The sequence below is a fragment of the Glossina fuscipes genome, unplaced genomic scaffold, assembly GCF_014805625.2.
Source record: "Glossina fuscipes isolate IAEA_lab_2018 unplaced genomic scaffold, Yale_Gfus_2 91, whole genome shotgun sequence".
Taxonomy (NCBI): Eukaryota; Metazoa; Arthropoda; class Insecta; order Diptera; family Glossinidae; genus Glossina; species Glossina fuscipes.
Window position 1 is genome coordinate 1,480,006 of NW_023998445.1, and position 20,777 is coordinate 1,500,782.

The 20,777-nt window shown below is 35.3% G+C and overlaps 3 protein-coding genes across 3 annotated transcripts; 1 reads left to right on the plus strand and 2 right to left on the minus strand.

Annotated features, from left to right (window-relative positions):
- Window positions 1-2,549: 2,549 nt before the first annotated feature.
- On the minus strand, window positions 2,550-2,996 carry LOC119638607. Its single transcript, XM_038035474.1, has one exon. It carries the CDS (start codon window positions 2,994-2,996, stop codon window positions 2,550-2,552), a length of 447 nt encoding a protein of 148 aa, XP_037891402.1.
- Window positions 2,997-6,976: 3,980 nt separating this feature from the next.
- LOC119638630 lies at window positions 6,977-8,641 on the minus strand. The gene has a single exon (XM_038035520.1). The coding sequence runs from the start codon at window positions 7,470-7,472 to the stop codon at window positions 7,056-7,058; it is 417 nt and encodes a 138-aa protein (XP_037891448.1). The 5' UTR covers window positions 7,473-8,641; the 3' UTR covers window positions 6,977-7,055.
- A 44-nt stretch (window positions 8,642-8,685) lies between these two features.
- On the plus strand, window positions 8,686-20,381 carry LOC119638639. The gene is made up of 2 exons (XM_038035537.1): window positions 8,686-11,046; window positions 20,081-20,381. Exons 1-2 carry the CDS (start codon window positions 8,799-8,801, stop codon window positions 20,359-20,361), a joined length of 2,529 nt encoding a protein of 842 aa, XP_037891465.1. The 5' UTR covers window positions 8,686-8,798; the 3' UTR covers window positions 20,362-20,381.
- Window positions 20,382-20,777: the final 396 nt, after the last annotated feature.

The following is a 20,777-nucleotide window of genomic DNA, read 5'->3' on the forward strand; positions in this document are numbered from 1 at the left end:
ATAAATAAAATAAAGGAAACCCACCAATAGATGATAGAGCTAAAGCATTCATATGTAGAGAATCACTGATCGAGAATACCAGATCGATATCTGCTACAGATATTTAAACTTCATTAACTACCGTAGAAGAATCCCGTATGCTTCTTTTTCTTCCTCTTCTTAGGGATGACTAAAATTGATCTGTAAAATATATGATAAGATAATAATTATGCCAAACTGGAGCGTAGAGATGTGAACATAAGAATCAATGGGCGAAAAGATGGACGGAGCGATGAGTAAATGAAGAATCGCATGAACACATCAATGAATGGGAGGATGAACGAAGAGACGGCCGGAAAGATGTATGCACTGATGAAAGGAAAAACGAAGTTACGCCCGCAACAATATACAGGCAGACAGAGAAATAGGCGAACGGACGAAGAGTTCGAAGAGCAAATGAGTGATGAAAATGATCGGTCAGAAGAAGAGAGAGATAAAAGAAAAGAATATTTGACAAACAAAAAATTATCGAACGAATGACTGACTGCATTTAAAAAGAAAATGGATGTCCGGTGTATATAGAAAGAGAGCCTGGCGACTGAAATTGCATATGTAAAGCAAAGAAAGAAAGCCTTAAAGCTTCTCTTTGATATGCACAGTCATAGGCGCACAGACACACAGTCACAAGTTACAGTTTTTTTGTACCATAGGTCGGGACGCCGATTTTCATTTCGGGACCATTAACTAAAAGCGCGGGGCTAATGATAAACGCTTGTGCAGAGTCCATAGCGAAAAAACAATTTGAACTAAATAACAGCATTCTGGTCTAACTACAGCTATTTTGCGAGAGCTTGCGAGTGTATGATCGTGTCTGTGAAAGGGAAGAGACAAAATGATGCTCTTGTTCGCATTCACCGTTAAATTTTGGATGAGACCGGTGTCGAATGGTACGATGTATTGGACAATTTGCTACCTATCGGCTATATTACGAGCGATCACAGGCCCACAATGACAGCTTAGCAGTCCATTTCCACCGAAACTCAGGCTTACTGGAACGACATTCTAAAAAACTATCACTACTGCTACGGCGTTTTAGAATAAAACCCGAATCACCCAAATTGGCACGTTAAAGACACAGTTGGGCAAGTAAAGTAGTTTTGAACCAGAGGAAACTATTATTGATTTCGATTGATTTGAAAATTCAAGAAACTTTTCGATTCTTGTATCGCCTGAATCTCGCTTTCAAACTATATAAGTAACAAAATACAGTTATCTGCCTGAGGTTTCACGACCATGGCCTCTCAAAAAGAGCTGACGTATAGGTTAAAGAATGATCGATCATTCTATATTAAATTCTATTCGACACTTAAGCTATTTAACTCGTTATGAGTCGTAAGGGTCGTTAATAAATATTGAGTATAAGCTACTAACGGAAAGCAAATGTAGTGCACAGCCATATTTCGATGTCAGATGCACAAGTTTCTTTAATAAAATTTATTGCCTACTTTTACTTGTAAAAACATTGCTTTTAATTGCCTACTTTTATGATAGAAATTAATTAAGTTTTCGCCTATAAATGACAGAATATTTGGTTTAAGTAATAAGCGCGAAAATAACCCTTAATAATATGCAACAAAAGAAAGTTTATCCCATTTTGTATTATATTTAAAATAAATCAAGACTTAAAAGACTCTTTCAACATAAAGCTTTAACTTCTTGTCTATAATTAAATTATTTTACCTCTGGCTTTTTAGTGTAAATTAATCTCTGAAAACGGTAGACTCTCCTGTTTGTGTATGCGTTTCTCATTTTTACTTCTTAACTTTCTAATTAGCCTTAAATTAATCTTTGTTTTTGTTGTCGACTATGTGAAGTATTTAATGTCGCTGAGAATACAATAGCGGGCAACGTTGTACACAAAGAAAGTTCAAAAATGACTTTTTAAAAAATGCAATCTTACATCTTACATTTTGAATGAATGAAGAAAGACGGTAAGCCATTGACGCAACCTAAGGAAGAAGTACTAATTGTTTCAAATTGGGACATAATTGCCTGAACAGCAGCAGCAGCAGCAGCAAACTATATAATAAATAATAAAATTTTATCAAGAAATTTAAGGAGGAAAACTTTTCAATGATGGTGTGGTAATAGAAAAAAATTGGAGCATTTTCAAGGGATAAAAAAACTTTTTTTTTATTTTTTATTGTCTTTTTAAAACAATAGTAGACATCAGTTATTGAACCAATTAGTAAACGATAATCCGAAAAACAGAGAGACAAACGATTAAATTTTACAAATTACTATAACAGATATTACTAGCGAACGTTAAGATTACTACTACAAGTTAACGTTACGAAGCATTAAATTGCAAATTAACATTAAGGCGCGAGTCACTAGTTAATTTCACATTTAAAATAAATGCTTTCCAACACTAAAAAAGAAAGTCACAAAACTATTAGTCTTGCAATCGATCTGTCTTTTTAAAGTTTAAAAACTTTTGCTTTAAATACTGCTTATGCTAGTAACAGTGAATGCTCGCGCCTTTATACAATTCCACTTTTGTGTATTTTTTATCCTCTCAAAGCTGCTCGAGCTGCCGCTTTCTTTTTTGCTTCCTTTGCTGCCTTCTTCTTCAATTTCGCAAGTCGTCGCTTTTCTCTAGCCACTGCTCGCCAATAAGCTTTCACCTCACGTGCTTCGACGAGACTTAACGGCATTTCACTGCATTTAAAGCCAACCAAAGTCTTCTCCAATCGTATAAAGCGCGCCCCTACGCTATAATAAATGGGTAGGCAGGCTTCCAAACGTATGCGAGTGTCAGGCCAATTTTCAAATTCCAAATGTTTCTTCATTATCCATTCAATTTTCGCGCCTTCCAAATCGCGCCAATACAAAACCGTATGTTTAGTTTCGAGGGGACGCCTTTTCCAGGATTTATTTGGTGTACGACAGAATAGTGACCAGGCCGAAGGAATTTCCCAGTAAATTTGGGGATCTGGGTGCGGAAAGAAACGCATAATGCTTATCGAAGATTAAAATGAAATGTTTTAATTTAATTAGAATCAACGTAGAATTTAGAGAAAAAATATTTTTTTTTTTTTTTTTTTTTTTAAATAAAAAGTTGCTAAATATACTCGAGATTCGAAAAAAAATTTGAAATTCATTTTTCAAATTGACAAGATAAAAAATGGTAAAGGCGAGCAAGGAACAAGTATTCAAAGTGAATTAAAATATATTCCATCTCGGAAATAGCCAAACATATTAGTTTCATCATCTCATGTTTGGTACAAATTGTAATATCTCCGCTAACACATGTTTTCAGTTAAGTTAGGGGACATCATGGTTAGATTGAGTAACTACTGTAACTGTTGCCTCTAGTTTGTAGTGAAATGATCGCTGACTAGTTCGATCAGTTTTTCGGAAAACGTCAGCAGTGATCCCTATATGGGTTACTTGTCATTTTCAAGAACTGGTCACATTCGCCACCAACTCATATAATACCTTAAGGCAGCACAACATGATTTCCGGAAATTTGTCTCCTAACCAGCGAAAAATGAAGTCTTGTTAAAAAAAATACCGATAAAAACATTATAATAGACCTTGGCCCACCATTAAATGCCCCTCACTACTCCGCCCAATGCAATTATTTGTATAACAACTTTTTCCAATAAATCGTTGCAAGGCAAGTTGTCGAACATATATTTCGATCCTATTTTGCAATAACACATGCCGGCGTAACAGATTTCATCAAAATAATTGATAAACTGCGACCTGTAGGTTGAAGACAAAGATAAAAGATGGACAGATAGACCGACAAGCTAAAATCGTTTCAGAAAGTGATTCTAAGTCTTTCGGGGGATTCAATACATTAATATAAACTTAACGCAAAAATACCCATTTTACTCAGCAGATCTATGGCAACATATTTTTGTAGTGTTTAATCCATAGTAAACACGATTGTAAGGAGCGTAGATAGCCAAAAAACGTAAAAAGGCCGAATGGTGGCAACAACTACTATTAGAGAAACTAAAAACATACTACCTGGAGATCAATCCCAAAAAGCAAATAAATGAAACTCGATATGCCTAGAGTTAAAAGAGAGATCTTTGGTATATATAAAAAACAGAAGAAGACGATCACAAATAGGGAAAAACTTTTCAATTTAGTTTAGTACTAACTTACTGGTTTAGATAAATTCCCAATGAACTCTTAACGGAGTAATTGAAAGTAGCTCTTTTCGTTTGTTGACCGAACTTGTACGCTTCTCTCGTTCTTCTTTTACGCATTTCTTAGGTGTAGTCTATCATCCTTTGAACTCAACAAGTATTTCCTTTACCCGGCTGCGCTAACAATCATAGCGTAACAGGTTTCCACGACACCCTTATAACTACTTTGAGCATAAACACTTTGACAAAGTGAAAAACGGACATCATCAAGTTTGCAGTAACCTTTGTTGTTGTTGATGTGCTTATAAACCTTGCATAAATGACAAGGTATCCGCTAGAATTGCGTTTGTACGGCAAATTGCGCTAATGAGGTCGCATAGAAAATATCGTAAATTATTTTTATTTAAAATAACATTAAAAAATTACTTATTTAAAAGTTGACAACATACACAAACAATTTGAAAATTCAAAGAAAAGTCAAATCAATCAAAATTAGAAAACATTCCGACAAAGAACCACCCGTAGCGAGCATTGAGAAAATTTAATCTTACGTGTTTTGACTATTCTACAAAAGTGAGTTAAATCTACTTAAAGAGAAAATATATTCCTTTCGTGCCTTTTTTCCATCTTGCAATCACGTTGATACGGCCAAATCTATCCTTTATAGATTTTAGATTTTCCTGGTCTGTCGAATTATTTGTGAACGCTATTGTGATAATTTCATATATGTATATATAAATGTAGACAGATATAATTTCCGATGAGATAGCACCTAACGCTAGCATACAATCGAGTTTATTATAACGGCGACAGAGTCTACCATTCGCAGTCACAAGAATTGCGGTGGAACGGGAAACGTGAAGGCGTTTTGCCCGTTAATACACGTGCAGTAGGTAAAAGCGCACAATTCAGTTCCATAAGGACATGAGTCTAAAAAAATCTAACCTAATGAAGAAAGAAACTCGACAACCTGCATACTTGACCTCTAACGCAACATACATTATCCAATAAAAGCGAAGCTCGATATCTACCATGCACATTTTTTATTTATATAGCCTGAAAAATAGGGCAGATGCATTAACATTGATAAAGTATTAAATTTTCCCCTTGCTTTTTCGCAAGCATTGCTCTTCGCCTTCCTGCTTCCTCTTCTCTCGGGTTTAGCAGTCACCTTGCGTTGCATTCTTGCACTTCTTCTCTATTTTCTAATTTCTCGTGCTTCTGGCAGATTGTTCGGTAATGGTAAACCTTAGAAACCAAACAGGATCAGCTCTTTCAATAGGCAAACAAGCTTCAAGACGTATGCGAGTCTTTGGCCAGTTTTCACATTTTTTGTCTATTTCCTCTCTCTCTTTCTTATTTTCTCTCGGACAAGTTTCCATAATATATTTCAACTTTTGCTTCATCTCTTTCCCTTTATCTTCTCTCATCCGTTATTCGCGTCCACCACATTTTTCTTTCCTTTATTTTTGTTCATTATTTCTAATTCCCTCCAATAGAACGTACGATGCGTAGGTTCGTAGTTTCAATGTTTCCACATTTCATCTGGGTCTTAGCAATAACGAGACCACAGAGGAGAGGCCCCTGTGTAAAAATTGACTTGGAGTATAGAAGAGACACGCATTACTTTTGAAATTGATTTGTTTGAGCTCTCAGTCTCAATTAAAATTTGGATATGTCAAGGAATAAAATTAATTTTTAAGAACTTTATAATGGAATGTTCTTATTCTTCTTCTTCTGCCATTCAATAAGTCAAATACAAATTTTGTGCTGGGTTTGAGTCTCGGTAAAGCAATAGGTAGCGCATAGATTCCATAATTTATAACGTAGCCTATAACGTTGAAAACAATATAAGGGGTTGTTTTTAAACAGATATGTTTAAGCAAAATATATTCTTCCATCGCGCTTTATCACAGACGACTATGTACTGTTTGAACAAATTTGTACCACCGCACCACCAAGTAGCAAACAAACGCGACTATCAAGTTGACATAGATGGCTTTAAATCACAATGCGATAGACCATACTTGGTGCTACTAGCTGTTGTGAGTGGCTAGGTCAGCAAGGCTATCAGGTGTACCTTCAAGAAGAATTAATGCAATTATTATTGAAACCAGAATAGACGCAATATGCGAAAAGGCAATGCTCAGCAAATATCATGATACCTATTACAAACTTTATTGGGATTCCATGCCACCCCAAAAAAAAAAGGGAGTGAAAATAAATTCGAATTTTATTAGCAAAGACGCCTAGCTACCAACTCCCTTAAAAGAGCCAAGTGTTCTCTTCATAAATTAAGTTCTACCCAATGGTTCTCTCAATAAACTAAGTTCTACCCAATTGTTCTCTCCATAAATTAAGTTCTACCCAATGGTTCTCACATCTCAAGAATTTATAAAAGAAAAGACAAGCTCAGCACATTTAAATTCTGCTTTTAACAAATATTTTTTTTCTTGAATTTCTTGAAATTTTCTACTTTAGTAGAAACGGGAAACAAACAAACTTTGGAGTCTAGCGCGGCCAGAGTAGAAAATGTTACCCATATCGCAAAAATATATTACGTTTTTTAATTTGGGCGGAGTAGTAATACTGAGCGTTAAGTGTCCTTGTCAATTAAATTGGGATATATCTGCACACTGCACTGATGATAGAATGAACGCATAGACAAATTAAAGGAATTAAAATCAATTTGTAGAATATCGATTGAAAAAGTAATGTTGAAATTGTTCTTTTGAGAAGTAAACATGAACAATGGAGGTATAAACATTTATTTTGTCAACAGATAATTTTGCAAATCAAAAACATTGTAAGTAAAACAAAACATAAATCGAAATAATTAGAAAATTTTGTTTGATGTTGATTTCTGAGGTTGTTGTCTATAGGCCGCTAAAGTATACCATTTTTCATTTTTTACTTCTTCTTCTTCTTTTTCTTTTCTTTCTCTTCGGGTTTGGGTGCGTTCTTTAAGGCGGCTTTGTCTAAAATTTCTTTCACTTTGCGTGCTTCGACCAAAGAAAGTGGTACTGGCGCACATTTGAAACCGGCAGGAGGTGCTTTTTCTAAACGTATAAATCGATTACCCACACCATAGTATAGCGGCAAGCAAGCAGGTCCACGTAAACGATTTTTGGGCCAATCTTTAAATAGCAAATCTTTGTCTTCGATATATTTCTTCTTAGCTCCTTGCAAGTCTCTCCAATAACATATTTCATGGGGTGGTTGCGATTTCGGTGCTTTCCATTTGATGTTGGGTTCGCGACAATAGCGTGACCAAAGCGGTGTTGTCTCAACGTAGAAATCAACATCAGGTATAGGCCAGAATCTCATTATTTTTTTGAATTTTTAAATTTTGAGAAAAAAAAAAAAATTTAGAAACCAAAAACTCTCAACTTTATTAATAGATTATTTTTCATATAGTATTTTCATAATGTCAAAAATTTTAATCTTTTTAAATTAAGCACATAGTTGCATTAGAGAGTGTCTTGTAAAGTGCATTAATCTAATACCAGATATAGGATGAGAAAGACATGAAAAAGCCTGCTTTCTTATACATAATATATAGATTTAATAAATCTCTTCCTACACCACATAAACTCAAAATTTTAAAGTGAAGTTTTGGCTCGAAGAAATTGTTTTCTGAGATACAGAGCAATTTATCGTTTAGTTATAACTTTGCTAAATCAAATACAAACACTAGTCCATGCGAAAAGGAGTATGGTAGAATGGCTTGTTAAGGCTAATCTTCATACAGTGATAGCGTGTGAGAATATCCATCAATCTATAAATCTATTCTTAATTGCAGCCAACGACAATGTTTCATTGTTTCCACACGACCAAATACTTTGTAGTTTCTCAGAGTTAAATGGCTTTTTATCTTTTCACTCAACCATTGTCTCTTAATATATGAGAAATTTTAAGCAAAATTTATATCACATACAAGTAGACAAGGATGTCTTGGCTCTTATCTCTAATAGACTGAGACATAATAACAAATTAAAGTAATTTGCGTTCAATGTTTTTGTAATGCTTTTAATGTTTATATAGCTGTATTGTGGACACCTAGATATTAAAAGAAAAAAGAAAAAAAAAACTCTCACCTTGCTACTTGTCTTCTTTTTTTTCTCCTTATCTCTAGTTGTGTATTATATTTTTATTTATTTCTTGTTCACAAAATCACTTAAGCTTTAACAGCATAAAATGCTAAACAAATTCACAACAACAACAACAACAACAACAACAAGAACAACAACTAAAACAACAACATGTGACAATAAATAAAACACAAATATCTATCATAAACTTAAAAAAAAATCTGCAATAATCTAAAAAAGCAAATCGTTTTGAATAACTAGAAGCTAATAGCGAATGATACGAGTGTGAGCTGTTCTATATGTATAAGTGTACTTTGTATCACGCACATTGTGCTATAACATTAATACCACCCTGTTCTCACTTTTAAATACCACCACACCAAGCACCAACTTAGAGCGCACAAAATTAGCTGTAAAAAGCTAAAAAAAAAAAAAAAAAAATACCCACCACCACAAAAAACCACCTTCATCACCAACACTTTTTTTTTATAAACGTTGTTCACATTACGGCCGCACAATTGCACACTACTACCATAGATATCCGCACCGCTATTACTACCGTATGGAGCGTGGCGCCGGCGGTGGTCAGCAGCCGTACCATCACGCTCATACGTACATGACCGCATCTGACGAATACACCGGTCAATCGTCGTTCGATAATCCGGCTACGAAAAAGAAGCCACCTAAACTAAAAGCAATTAATCGCTCTATCTCCATGGCCATTGATAATTATGAAGGGGCGGCTGGAGGGGGGTTTGAGGATTCGTCTTTGATTATCGAACAGCCGTTAATACATAGGGCAGCCTCGCCGGTTGCCATACGCTCAGCCCCACCGCCACAAACGCTTGCACTACCCACAGCTCTGCACCACGGTGGCGGTGGCGGAGGCGGTAGTGGAGCTGTTTCACCTGCACTCTCTGCACGCCAGCAGCAACAACGCATGCTTTCGTTTCAACACTTGGCATCATCAGCCCGCCAATACAGCCAGCAACAGCAACACCACTCCAGCTCCGCCAGTTCGCCTACCTCGCATGCTGTTAGTCCGGTGCTCGGTGGTGGGGCCCGTCAAACACAGCACCAACAACAACATCCAGACATTTACTTAGTCAGTAGTGGCAGCCTCGGCGAAGATATGGCTGTCGGTACGACAGGCGTGGGTGGCAGTTCATCGCCTATACAATTTATTGATGATTATATGCTGCCGCCAACGCACGGTCGTCATGCTGCCACGCACCCACTTAAGAAAAGCATGTTTCGACGTTCCGATACTATTGATATACATCCGGCTTCTACTTTTCAGATGAAGAAAACCCATTCCTTTCATGCACCCACCGACAGCGGCCCTTTAGTCGATCCCTTATTATTAGGTGCTATTGGTGCACAAACTCCCTCGGCTTCATCATCTCGACGTACGAGTTCAGTAAGAGGCAATTTTCTAATGCCTGGACATGCTTCTACAAAGGATTTAAGTCGTTCTCCATCGCCAAGTCGTCGAGGGTGTCGTTCACATCGTTCTCTACATGAGCCAAGTCGACGGCCTAGCGGTAAACCGGATACGGTAACCGAATCACAAATACGTCACCCTTCTCTGAACGATGATCTTGTAGATCCGAACGATGCCCGTTCCCTGCATATGCCGCAAGCAACACTGTCATTAGAAAATGAACTCTTCGCAGAATCACGTTCGCGCAGTAACAGTCACACGAAAATGGACGATGTGGGGACAACGGACGCAACACTACATCCAAGGAGTGCAGGTATACGCAAAACCTCAGGTTCCTTTGAGGAAGCGATAATAAGTTCCGCCAGCCATCCGGCAGCCGCTACCAGTAGTTTAAAAAAACGTGATCATCCACACACATCAAGACAGCACAGCACACATAGCTTAGAATTAGATGGACGACCATCCACCTCTGCAGCGGCAGCGGCAGCAGCCGCATCTACACATTCTTCGTTGCATTTGCATGGCGCTGCCGCTGCGGCCACTGCGGCATATCATTTTAAACGTGGCGCTCAGCACGGCCGTTCACTTTACCTATCACCTAACGCGCTCGACGAGCTACAGGTCCATCATCGTCCCACAGTTTTGGCAGCTGCCGCTGCCTTTCAAGGTACCAATGCCAGTGCGAGCAGTCTTAAACAGGCTAAAGCTTTACACAGTGCCAGTATGCGTTTGAAAACTTATCGCGAAACTTTAAGCGCTAGTAAAAAATCGAAAAGTTTTATAGCGGACGGCACTTACCCACCACCCATTAATGTAGCTACTAACGAATTTGTCGAGCTTACTTCACCCCACCGACGTAACAGTGGACGACCGCTGTCTTCTGCGACCGGTGCGACCGGAGCCACCACTATAGAAGATATTAAACGAAGTCCCCGACCGGTATCTTTATCGTCTGCCGCATCATCAGCGGCGGCCACGAGCGCCTTTATCGAAGAGAAACGTCCATCATTTGAACGCAAACCCTCATTAACTTATGAACTGAGTGACGCTGCCTTCGAACAAGTGTTAAGACCATTTCATCATAAAGCTACAGGCGGTATGGCACGTAAACCATCGCTGGCTGGTTCCCATAAGCCTCCATTAAAAAAGAAATCTCTTAGCGATGAAACGGATGAAGATGAGGAGTCAGATCGCAAACGTAAACGTATTGTTTGCATAGTGATGACAGTGTTTTTATGCTTAGTATGTGCCAGTGTATTTGTTGTAATTATGACCTTAACCCATTCTTCGGGGCAAACGCATCATCATCATTTAACAACAAAGAAAACGTATTCATACAATCGCGAGGTTCCTGTACACTATAACGGTAATGTGTTTATGTTTACGTATAGTTTACAAATATTTATGGTGATGTAGTGTTTCCAACAGTCATTCTAAAAATAGAAAAATTATTTACTAACCCCTTGACTTTTTTTTTTTTTTTGTTGTCCGTTCGCTAGCATTATGAGAAAAACATATTGTTATGTATATGTTGACCTGCATTGGTATTTATGCATCTGCATTACATTGATGGATGAGGAAAATAATTGAAAATGAAAACATTTTATCTACAGTCCAACAAGATAAAAAGAGAAAGTAGACAGAGGGCGAAAGACAGAGAGAGAGAGAGAGTGAAGCCAAACTGTTATTAAATTAATTTTATTTTTAAATATATATTTCGAATAAACGAAATAGACGGCTACGTGAAATTTCGAAAGAAAAACGACATGATGACATTATCAATGTCACAAGTGCATGAGTGAGCGGTGTCAACTTCGCACATATATAAGCCCACACAGTATGTTTTTCTCGCAATGTACGCGTTTATATATTGACAGTTATGTTTGTATTCGTGTAGCCGAAAGTGTGATTATATTTATTCATTTTTGTTTATTTTTTTTTTTTCCACATACATGAAGATAAGCGGATGTGTATACTATTTATTGTTTACATCATATATATTGTACATATAGTATGTACATGTGTATGCGTATGTGTATTCCCCTTTTATATTAAAATGTATTTATAAGTAATATAACACAGTATTTCGTGCTGGTGACATGGTCTGCTCAGATGGCTTTTATTCTTTTCCGTTTTTCGTTTTTTTTTTTTTTTTCCTTCTTCTTTTACGGTTAACACCAAAACAAAAACAAAAAAATGAGAAGAAGAAGATGGAAAAAAAAAGGAACTGCTGACGTTAAAGATGAAGATGAGCATGCTTACGACAATGAAAAGTCACTTGGCAGCGCTATGTACCCACGACAATACCAACTATCGTCTATCAGTGTGTGTGTATGTGTGTTAAGTACTACCACTTCAAATACATTAATTTTTTTTTTTTTTGCATTTTTGTTTTAAGATGAAAAGAAAAATTATTTTTTAAAAGTGGCCTCGCCCCAAACACAATAGATTTGTTTGCAGCAACGTATGCATATATTAAGTAGCGTTGTCGTCAACATCGTCACAGTCACAGTCCACTGAAAAGAAAAATGACAGTAAAATTTGTTTGTCTTTTTTATTTATTTTTTTTTTTTTTTGTTTTTTTCATTTTTTATGCTTCCTTTCAATTTTTGCTTCGCATAAACCTTGAGTAACATACGTATTTGTCCTAAAGTGATCCTTGTTTTGTTAAATATTTCCGCTGCTCTCATATTTTTTCTTTAATCTCTTTACTATTTCATTCATTGTATCCCTTAAAAACTTAGCTTGCTCGCCCATATATTGTCGGATTGCGAAACCTAATGTATATATATATAGCATACAATTTTTGTTTGCATTCGACATGAGATATTTTCAAAATGCGTACATAATCTATTAACAGCTGTTGGTGGTTACATTATGTCAATTTAATGGTGTGCAGTAAATACTTTCTTTTCACTTTTCACTTAATTCTTATTAGATTAGAGAATTAAATGCTGCAGATGCTTTTTATGGTTCAACTGAACCTTTCACCTAAAAATCTTTCTGCTTTCAACGTTCGTTTAAGTTAAACTTAAATTTTTGTGCTACACATTTGCAAGGTTAATCGAATTGTTGCTTTTGAGGAAATATTTACTTGTCCAAGGATAATCAAGACTTTTTCATTTTCAACGAAATTTCATATATATCCAATTATCATTAATTCACTCATTCATAAAGCATACATTTAATATTGCTTTAGACTGTTGAAAATTTTGAACTCTCTTTATACTTTAATAGAAAGCTTGCTTAGTTTTTTCATTTTGACTTAATTGTAAAGATTCTCAATAATCAATTTTTCTACGTTATAACAAGTAGAAAAGATTATGTTTTCCCATAAAACAATTACTTTCTCTTCTTCTTTTATAAACAGCTGAGAACATTTCAAAAGATATTAAATATAACAACAGCAGCTAAATGTATGCTTTGAAAATGCTTTGAAAAATTTGAAGCACAAAAGTATGTTATACTTTCGTTTGCTTTACACATATTTAAAAATTTTTTTTTATATCCATCGCCGAAGGATAAAGTGTATGTTAATTTTGTCAAATCGTTTGCAACACCCAGAAGAGTGTTGATCATCGAGCATCGAATTGTGATCCAATTTAAGCATGTCTCTTTATTCGCCTATCCGTCCATCCGTCCATCCGTCCATCCGTTCCCCTTTTCTCCTGCGTCCTGTAATAACTGTAGTAAAAATTTTTCTGACTCCGGCAGGCACCTTTATTCTGCATAAGCAGTGAAACCTATACCGATTTAAGCATGTCCGTCGATCTGTGCAATATCTATTGCAAAACTTCTCTTGACTGCAAAAACAATTCAATTGTCTATTTCAATTTTGGCAAAAACATTGGAAATTCTTGCTCATTGCACATTGGTATTAAAAATGAGGCGAAGCGATGAAAAGGCACGACTACAGTACCACATAACAACTCAGTTTTGCAGAAGAAATGAAAAATTTGGCTTTTTCCTCGTCACTCATAAACTACAGCAGATTAATCTACAACAACTTGAACGTATATTCTATGGATATTATTATTCTAATTATTATTATTAATTTAGCCAGAGAATAAATTCCAAGACTAAAGTGTTAAAGCACTAGCATCTAATGCTATCGGCTTTATTAAAAACTCTACCATACCATTTGAGTTTTGGACCCACGACTATTGAGTTGCTAGTCGAGACTCTTTGTCTACTCGGCCACTCAGGCGAATAGTCTATGGGTAATGCTATAGTCCTTGTATAAAAGTGGAAAAATTTACCACGCCGTCGTCTATTCATCAGCCCGTCTGCCCAGTTGTGCAGTATGTGCGGTAAATATTCTCCCGCTCGCAAAAGTGCACATATCGCCTAAAAATTTGCAAAAGAATTTGAAAATGACCCAAACCGGAACGCCTATATGCCTATGCGCTTTTACACCCCTGAAGGATGGGGATAAACTCATTTCGTTCGCCAAAAAGGAAGCTTCAGACGCGCTATAGTGTATATATATTTTTGATTAACGTTAAATTCTGAACTGACGAAGCCATGTCCGTTCATCTGTGTGGTGTTTATTGTTGACATTCTTCTGATCGCCAAAATGAAGATGTCGACTTTAAATTTTGTAAACAGATTCGAAATTTTTGAACGCAGGTTGTTATTGAAAATGGGCCAAATTAGTCGAAGCAGAAGCGCGCAATGGAGCGTAAACTGAACGGAACTCAGTTATTCTTAGCAAAAATTTTTGGATTTTTGCTCGTTATTCGGAGATTATTAAAGTTAGAAGGCTGAAATTTTCCACATTTACTTTACGGGACAGTCCGAAAATAGAACCAATCGGTCGTTCCTACACAGAGTTGCGAGTAATTAAATTTTTTTTTTATTTCACTTTTTCGAGATTTTATGCTTCTTTATTATCACGCAAAGAAGACAGAATCTTTAAAACTATTTCATGCATTCCTCAAATGAAGATATATTGTCTGCCTAAAAATGGGTTAATTCTAAAATGAATAAGGTAGACACCGCGATAAACTTTTTCGTAATAATACCATCGATATGGGTATCAAGTAAAAGAACTTTGGGAGTAGAATGCGAAAAGCATAGTGGGGGATACGCGAGATTTGACTCCCGCCGGATATAACTTTCTTACTTGTTTTAGTCGTTTGTACGATAACGGCGGTGGGTGTGAAAGATTCGATCACGACCGAATATAATTTTCTTGTTTTTCTTTTTTTGCTTTTCTTATTATAAAACCTTCACACGAGTTATTAAATTTACAACCACCTAGACCTATTAACATGGCAAAGGAAAATATAGAGGTTGATATAATTATTTTTTCTTTTTTTTTTCAATTTTACAATGTTTAACAACTTGTTCAAAGCAGAGAGCGACATACAAATCATCATCATCATCGCCATCGTTATCGTCAGAAGCGCAACAGTAGCATAGTTACCAAAACCAAAATTGAAAAAAGTAAAAAATAAAACGCAATATCTCTTGGGGAAAGAATTAACTGAATAAACAATAAAGGCTAACAAGTACTGCATTTTATGAAATGGAAAAGGACGGTGAAGGCAGAATATTGAAAACTTTGAAAATTCATTATGTGCGAGTGTGAAGCTTACGAAAAATCAAAGAGAAAAAAAAAACAAATAAGTAAATTATATACGGCCGTGACCGAATCTTTTATCCCGATCAACGTTATCCTAAAGAAAACTTAAAAATTTCCATACTCTATAGTATGGCGGGGGCTTAGCTGATTCTTTCCATATCTGTAGAATAAAAGTGAAAATTGTTATCATCAGTCTATTGTTAGTTAGTTTATAACGAAAAGTTCCAGAAAATCGAGATGTGCCTAATCGATGAAACGGCTCATTCCTATATGGTACGGTGGACAAGTATTTTTTGGCCCATTTTCAATATCAGTTCACGTGCAACGACTTCCATCCAAATTGGGGATCAGGAATACGTTTAACAGACAGATAGACAGACAAACTGACAAGCATACTTCTATATTATGTATGCACTCCGAAGCTTGTGTTTGGTTGTTACAAACGTTTTGAGAAAATTAAAAAATTTTAATATTTTATAATATTGGGTAGGCTTTTGAGTTAGTTAGGTAAGCAGGTAGGTTATTGATTTTTTTCATTTTTTTATAGTTGTTGCAATTTTTTCATCTATTGCGATTTTTTCCTAGCGAGCATAAGAGCAATTTTTTTCATTTTTGGGAACAGCAGAGGTAATGTCAAGTTACGTTGTACTGTGGATGTGGCCTTTGACTGGCCTTTGAGCATTTGTAATTGTTGTGTCGAATTTGAAGCCGTAGGGGAGAATATTTATCAAATACATTACGCACACACACAGACAGGTAGACGGGCATGCCCAAATCGCTAAAGGATTAGGTCCTGATCGAGTATATATATATACAAGTTTTAAAGGGTGAACAAAATTTTTGCTGCAAATTATTACACAGACAGGCAAGTAGGTCGAGAGACGAACGAACAAACAGTATACATGTATATGCTTTATGGTGGTTCCGAGGTTTTCGTCTGGGTTTTTGCGAACGTTTTGACAAAATGAATGTACTCCACATCTTTCGGTGATGGGTATAAAAATATTTGTAAAGCCGTTACGTACGGTATATAACGTTATGAACACGAAACTGGTAGGTTAATTAGATATTCTATTTAAATACATTTAATCCTCTACAGAATTGTTAAACACATATTTGAAAAGTTCATTGCAAACTGCTGTGTATTTGCTAATGTTTTAGGGTAAAATAATTTTCATATATTTTTTTTTTTTTTGTATTTTGTATTTTGTATTTTAAGAAACTATTAACAGTTGTTACTCTGTTATGTGTTTTGTATAATTTTCCGCAATAATTGGGTAATGTGAGACCAATTATAAACTTGATGCCCAAGTGTATTACTAACTAGAAGTGAATTACCATAAAAGAAAGAAAATGAAAACAGATTAAAAATTTTATTGAAAAAAAAAATATTAAAAAAAAAATGTAAAGATTTTTCTTCAAGTTTGCGTAATTAAACTGAAAGCGTATTTTCGAGTGTAGGTCAGTCACTATTAGTGAAATTTTAATCACAGCAAAGATCTTTTATCTATCTATAAGCTACTCAAGAACAAGGTGATAACATTCTTGCTTAAATTTCACCATAATTAAATATAATTTATCTTCATCTTCTTCTTGCTTTTCATTATACATAATGAGATAGAAATTACCCCAGATTTTGTGATCAAGATTGTTACAAAAAAACTAAAAATTAGACTTTCCCTCCCTATAAAGGCTTGCTTTTCATCATACAGGCTGATGTCTAAAAAATGAACCTAAGTGATCCAAGTCAATTAACCGTTAATTTTTTGCTAAGTTGCTACAATCGACCAATTTTCTGACTATTCACGAGAAATACTATATCGAATAGGGTCCAAGAGATAGATCCATGTGGTTCAAATTTGGTCCACATAATTTTTATGTCATATTATAGTCATGAAAAAATTTTTCTCCTAAAATTAAGCCTGTAAAGGATAGTAGGCCTGAGGATCCTTATACGCGGTGGTAGTTAAAAAAATAGATTTACGCAGTCCAAATTCGATAAAATTGACTTCCTTGTCAATTTACTATTACGAACCAAATTCCACCCACCAACCTTCCAATGTTGAATATAAAACTATTTTACCATAAAAAAATGAAGTTCGATAGGACTTCAAAAAATTGCCTCAGGCGAATCAAATTTTTCATACTAATTTGGAATATCGAAGTACTATTACTTAGCAAGTTTTGTCGAAAAATTTTGCGAACTACCATATATGTGACTTTTCAAACGAAGACTTTATATGGAGAGTGATTAAAAAAAATGAACCAATCAACACCATCTTCAATAAAGTTCAGCCTTGTACTGCCTGTACTTGTCTGTAGGCTAAACACAAAAATATATGAACAACATCAGACGGACAGACAAACAAACAGGCTTCGGAATTGATTGGTGTAATAAAATGTTTCTCTGTCTTAAGACCTTCTAACTTCATATACCCTTTACCACAAATTATTCACGGTACAGTCATTTAAAGTGTAAGAAAAATGTTTATTTGATTAATTGATGACATATAATCACTGTACAATCTCGCATCGCTATATAAAGGGCTTGTATTGTAAGACAAGTCTTTAACTTGTTCTTTCAAAAACTCTTGAAGTTTTCTTTGAAACCCAATTTCCTACTGACTGATTCAAATTATTTTCAGAGCCTTCCATCTACAGGGCTAAGATAGGCTGGTCTTCCACTTGATTAGTTTTTCACAACTGAATGCCACAACAATTCCCGCTACAAGTAGTCGTAGTAATGGTCCTGGTTTCTCACCTTATAAATAGATTGAGTAGAATTGTTATGTACTCGATAATAAGTGTTACGGTTGTAATTACATTTCAAATTATTACATAACATTATCTTCCATGGTATACATATATATATTTTTTGTTCATTTATTAAGTAACTATAAGTCCATAGACCTGCAAAAAAAAACTATAACATAAATGAGTATATAAATCAGTTAGATGACTGCTAATGTAATTAACTCACTCGATAGACTCTGTAATCTTCAATTCCTACCAGCAACAAATTAGCAATGTGGTCAATTTTCTTCTACTCAAGGAATTCAAGGAATTATCGAAAGATTTCAGACTCAGTGGTAAGATATTCCAATATTTAGCAACACGAACAATGAAATGAATTAGAAAAATGTGGTTTCTGTTCGATGTGGAGAATAGCGATTGTTCAATGGAAAGGCTTGGGGATCGATTTTATATGATTTTGCAGGGGTAGATAAGCAACCGAAATTTTAGATAACCGGGAAAGAAAGTATGAATGAAGGAGGCATTATGGTCTCTTAGTTTGAGGCTATAAACCAAACATGTTATCTCGTTAACGACACTTTGAAGCCTAGGTTGGGCATCCAGAAAAGACTTCAATACAATTATTAACATGCATCAGAAGGCGGGAAAGCGCAATAAGTATGTTTAACCCTTAGGGGCAGATATAGATTTAGATTGTACAATTTTCGGAGCGTAAGACAAACTTTAGCAGAGACATTGTCAATATGGACGATCAAAGTTGAGTTTCCAATCAAGGGCTACACCAAGACATTGCATTGAATTTACATGATCAATAGAATTCCCGGATATTTTTATATTGGGACTGTATGCCACCAGGACGGGAAGGATTAAAGAATAAGGTAAGCGTATTATCTCTCATCTAGGAGTTAACATAAAGTTGCTAAAGCCTCGCTTACATTGTTTTCGAACGAATGCAAGTTATTTGCATTATATCTATAAAACAGAAAGATATCATCTGCATATGCAATATAAGCGCAATCGTTACCAAACAAATCGCCAAGATCATGTACGAAGATATTAAACATTGGGGAGCAACAAACAAATTGATCTTTACGCGGTAGACCAGACGTGGTCTCTGTTAGGGAGAAGTTGGACTCATTCACAGCAACAAACTGTTTACGATCTGAAATAAACAATCACAAGCAGCAATAAGCTTAGTAAACGAGACTATGTGAAATCAAAAGCGATAAAAAGACAGCTTCTATCAACATTGATGTCTTTTCTAAAGGACTCCGTGACGTAGGTTAAAAGTTTCGATGTGCAACGTCCAGCCCAAAATCCGAACTGTATTATTGTTATTCACGAATGAATAAAGTTATTCTCTCATATTTAATACGAAAGACTGATAGTATCAATGGTCAGCAAATCGTAGATATATGATGGCTTACTTACTGTACTTAGTCTCGTAAATTTAGCAGAACCCTTGGATTTAAAGCAATTTAGTTTTAACTGCATCTCTTTTGCCTCTTTGCTGTAAAATATGATATGATATGAAATAAAATTCTTATGCTAACTGTTGGGAAAGGTAAGTCTCAGTACTTTAATATTCAAATTTTATTAGATTTAATCTACAGGTTATACATATATAATAGTTTTTTTTTTTTTTTTTTTTTTGCTGCCATAACCAACATATACTTGAAAAGTCAATCTCTCTTGATTTTTTTTTTTTGTTTTTTTTTTTTTTTTTGCTTTTTGAAATACATAAAAGAGTAATTTTACGGTCATTGCGTAAAACGTTCAAATGGTAAATTGTATTTAAAGTAAATAGTCTGGATTGATGAATGGATTTCAAAGATTTCATCACCAGACATTTACTTCAACTGCAGTTTCAACCAATGTGCAACAAATTGAAAATACACGCTTATATATATATATGTACCATATATACATATATAAATAATATATATATAAAATAATATAATGTTCCATTTAATGTGTAAAGATTGTAAATAGAAAGGAAATTGTGATTTAACTTAATTTGATAACACAAATTTTCAATGCATTCACATTTATGTTACAGTTCGACAAGAGAATGAACGTTTAATGAAAGAGACGATGGAGCGAGGACGTTACGGTAAGAATTTAACTGAGACAGCATCCTCTTTATTGGCAGCCACCACTTCGGCATTATTAACTCTGCCCCAGCAACAGCAACAGCAACATCAGCAGCAACATCACCACCAGCAGCAGCAGCAGCAGCAGCAGCAACAACAACAACAACAACAACAGCAGCAGCAGCAGCAACATCAACCGCAGCAAATGTCAGCAATACAGCAGCAAGAACCTTTCCAGCGCCAATAGCATACACTTCCTTATTTACAGCAAATTCCATAACAAATGAATAATTACCGGTTGCAAAATGAATTACAACTAGAATTAGAACAACAACAACAACAACAAGAACAAAATCAGAATCAACACCTACGGAACGAAGATCGCATTAATGTCAAGACAAACATGAAAACATCATTTGTAACCTCATTTGCTGTAACACAAATATATCCTGTCAGCAGTCAAACTACCGAAACTAGTCATAGGGCTGATGCTGTTGATGGTAATGATAATAAAGCAAAAAAGCTGTTGTTTACTTTACAAGCTGATAGTTTAAGGAAATTTCATAGTGTCACTATAGACAACAACAAACTACTGAGAAACAACTATTACTACAACAAGAACAAAAATAATAATAATAATAATAATAACAACAACAACAACAG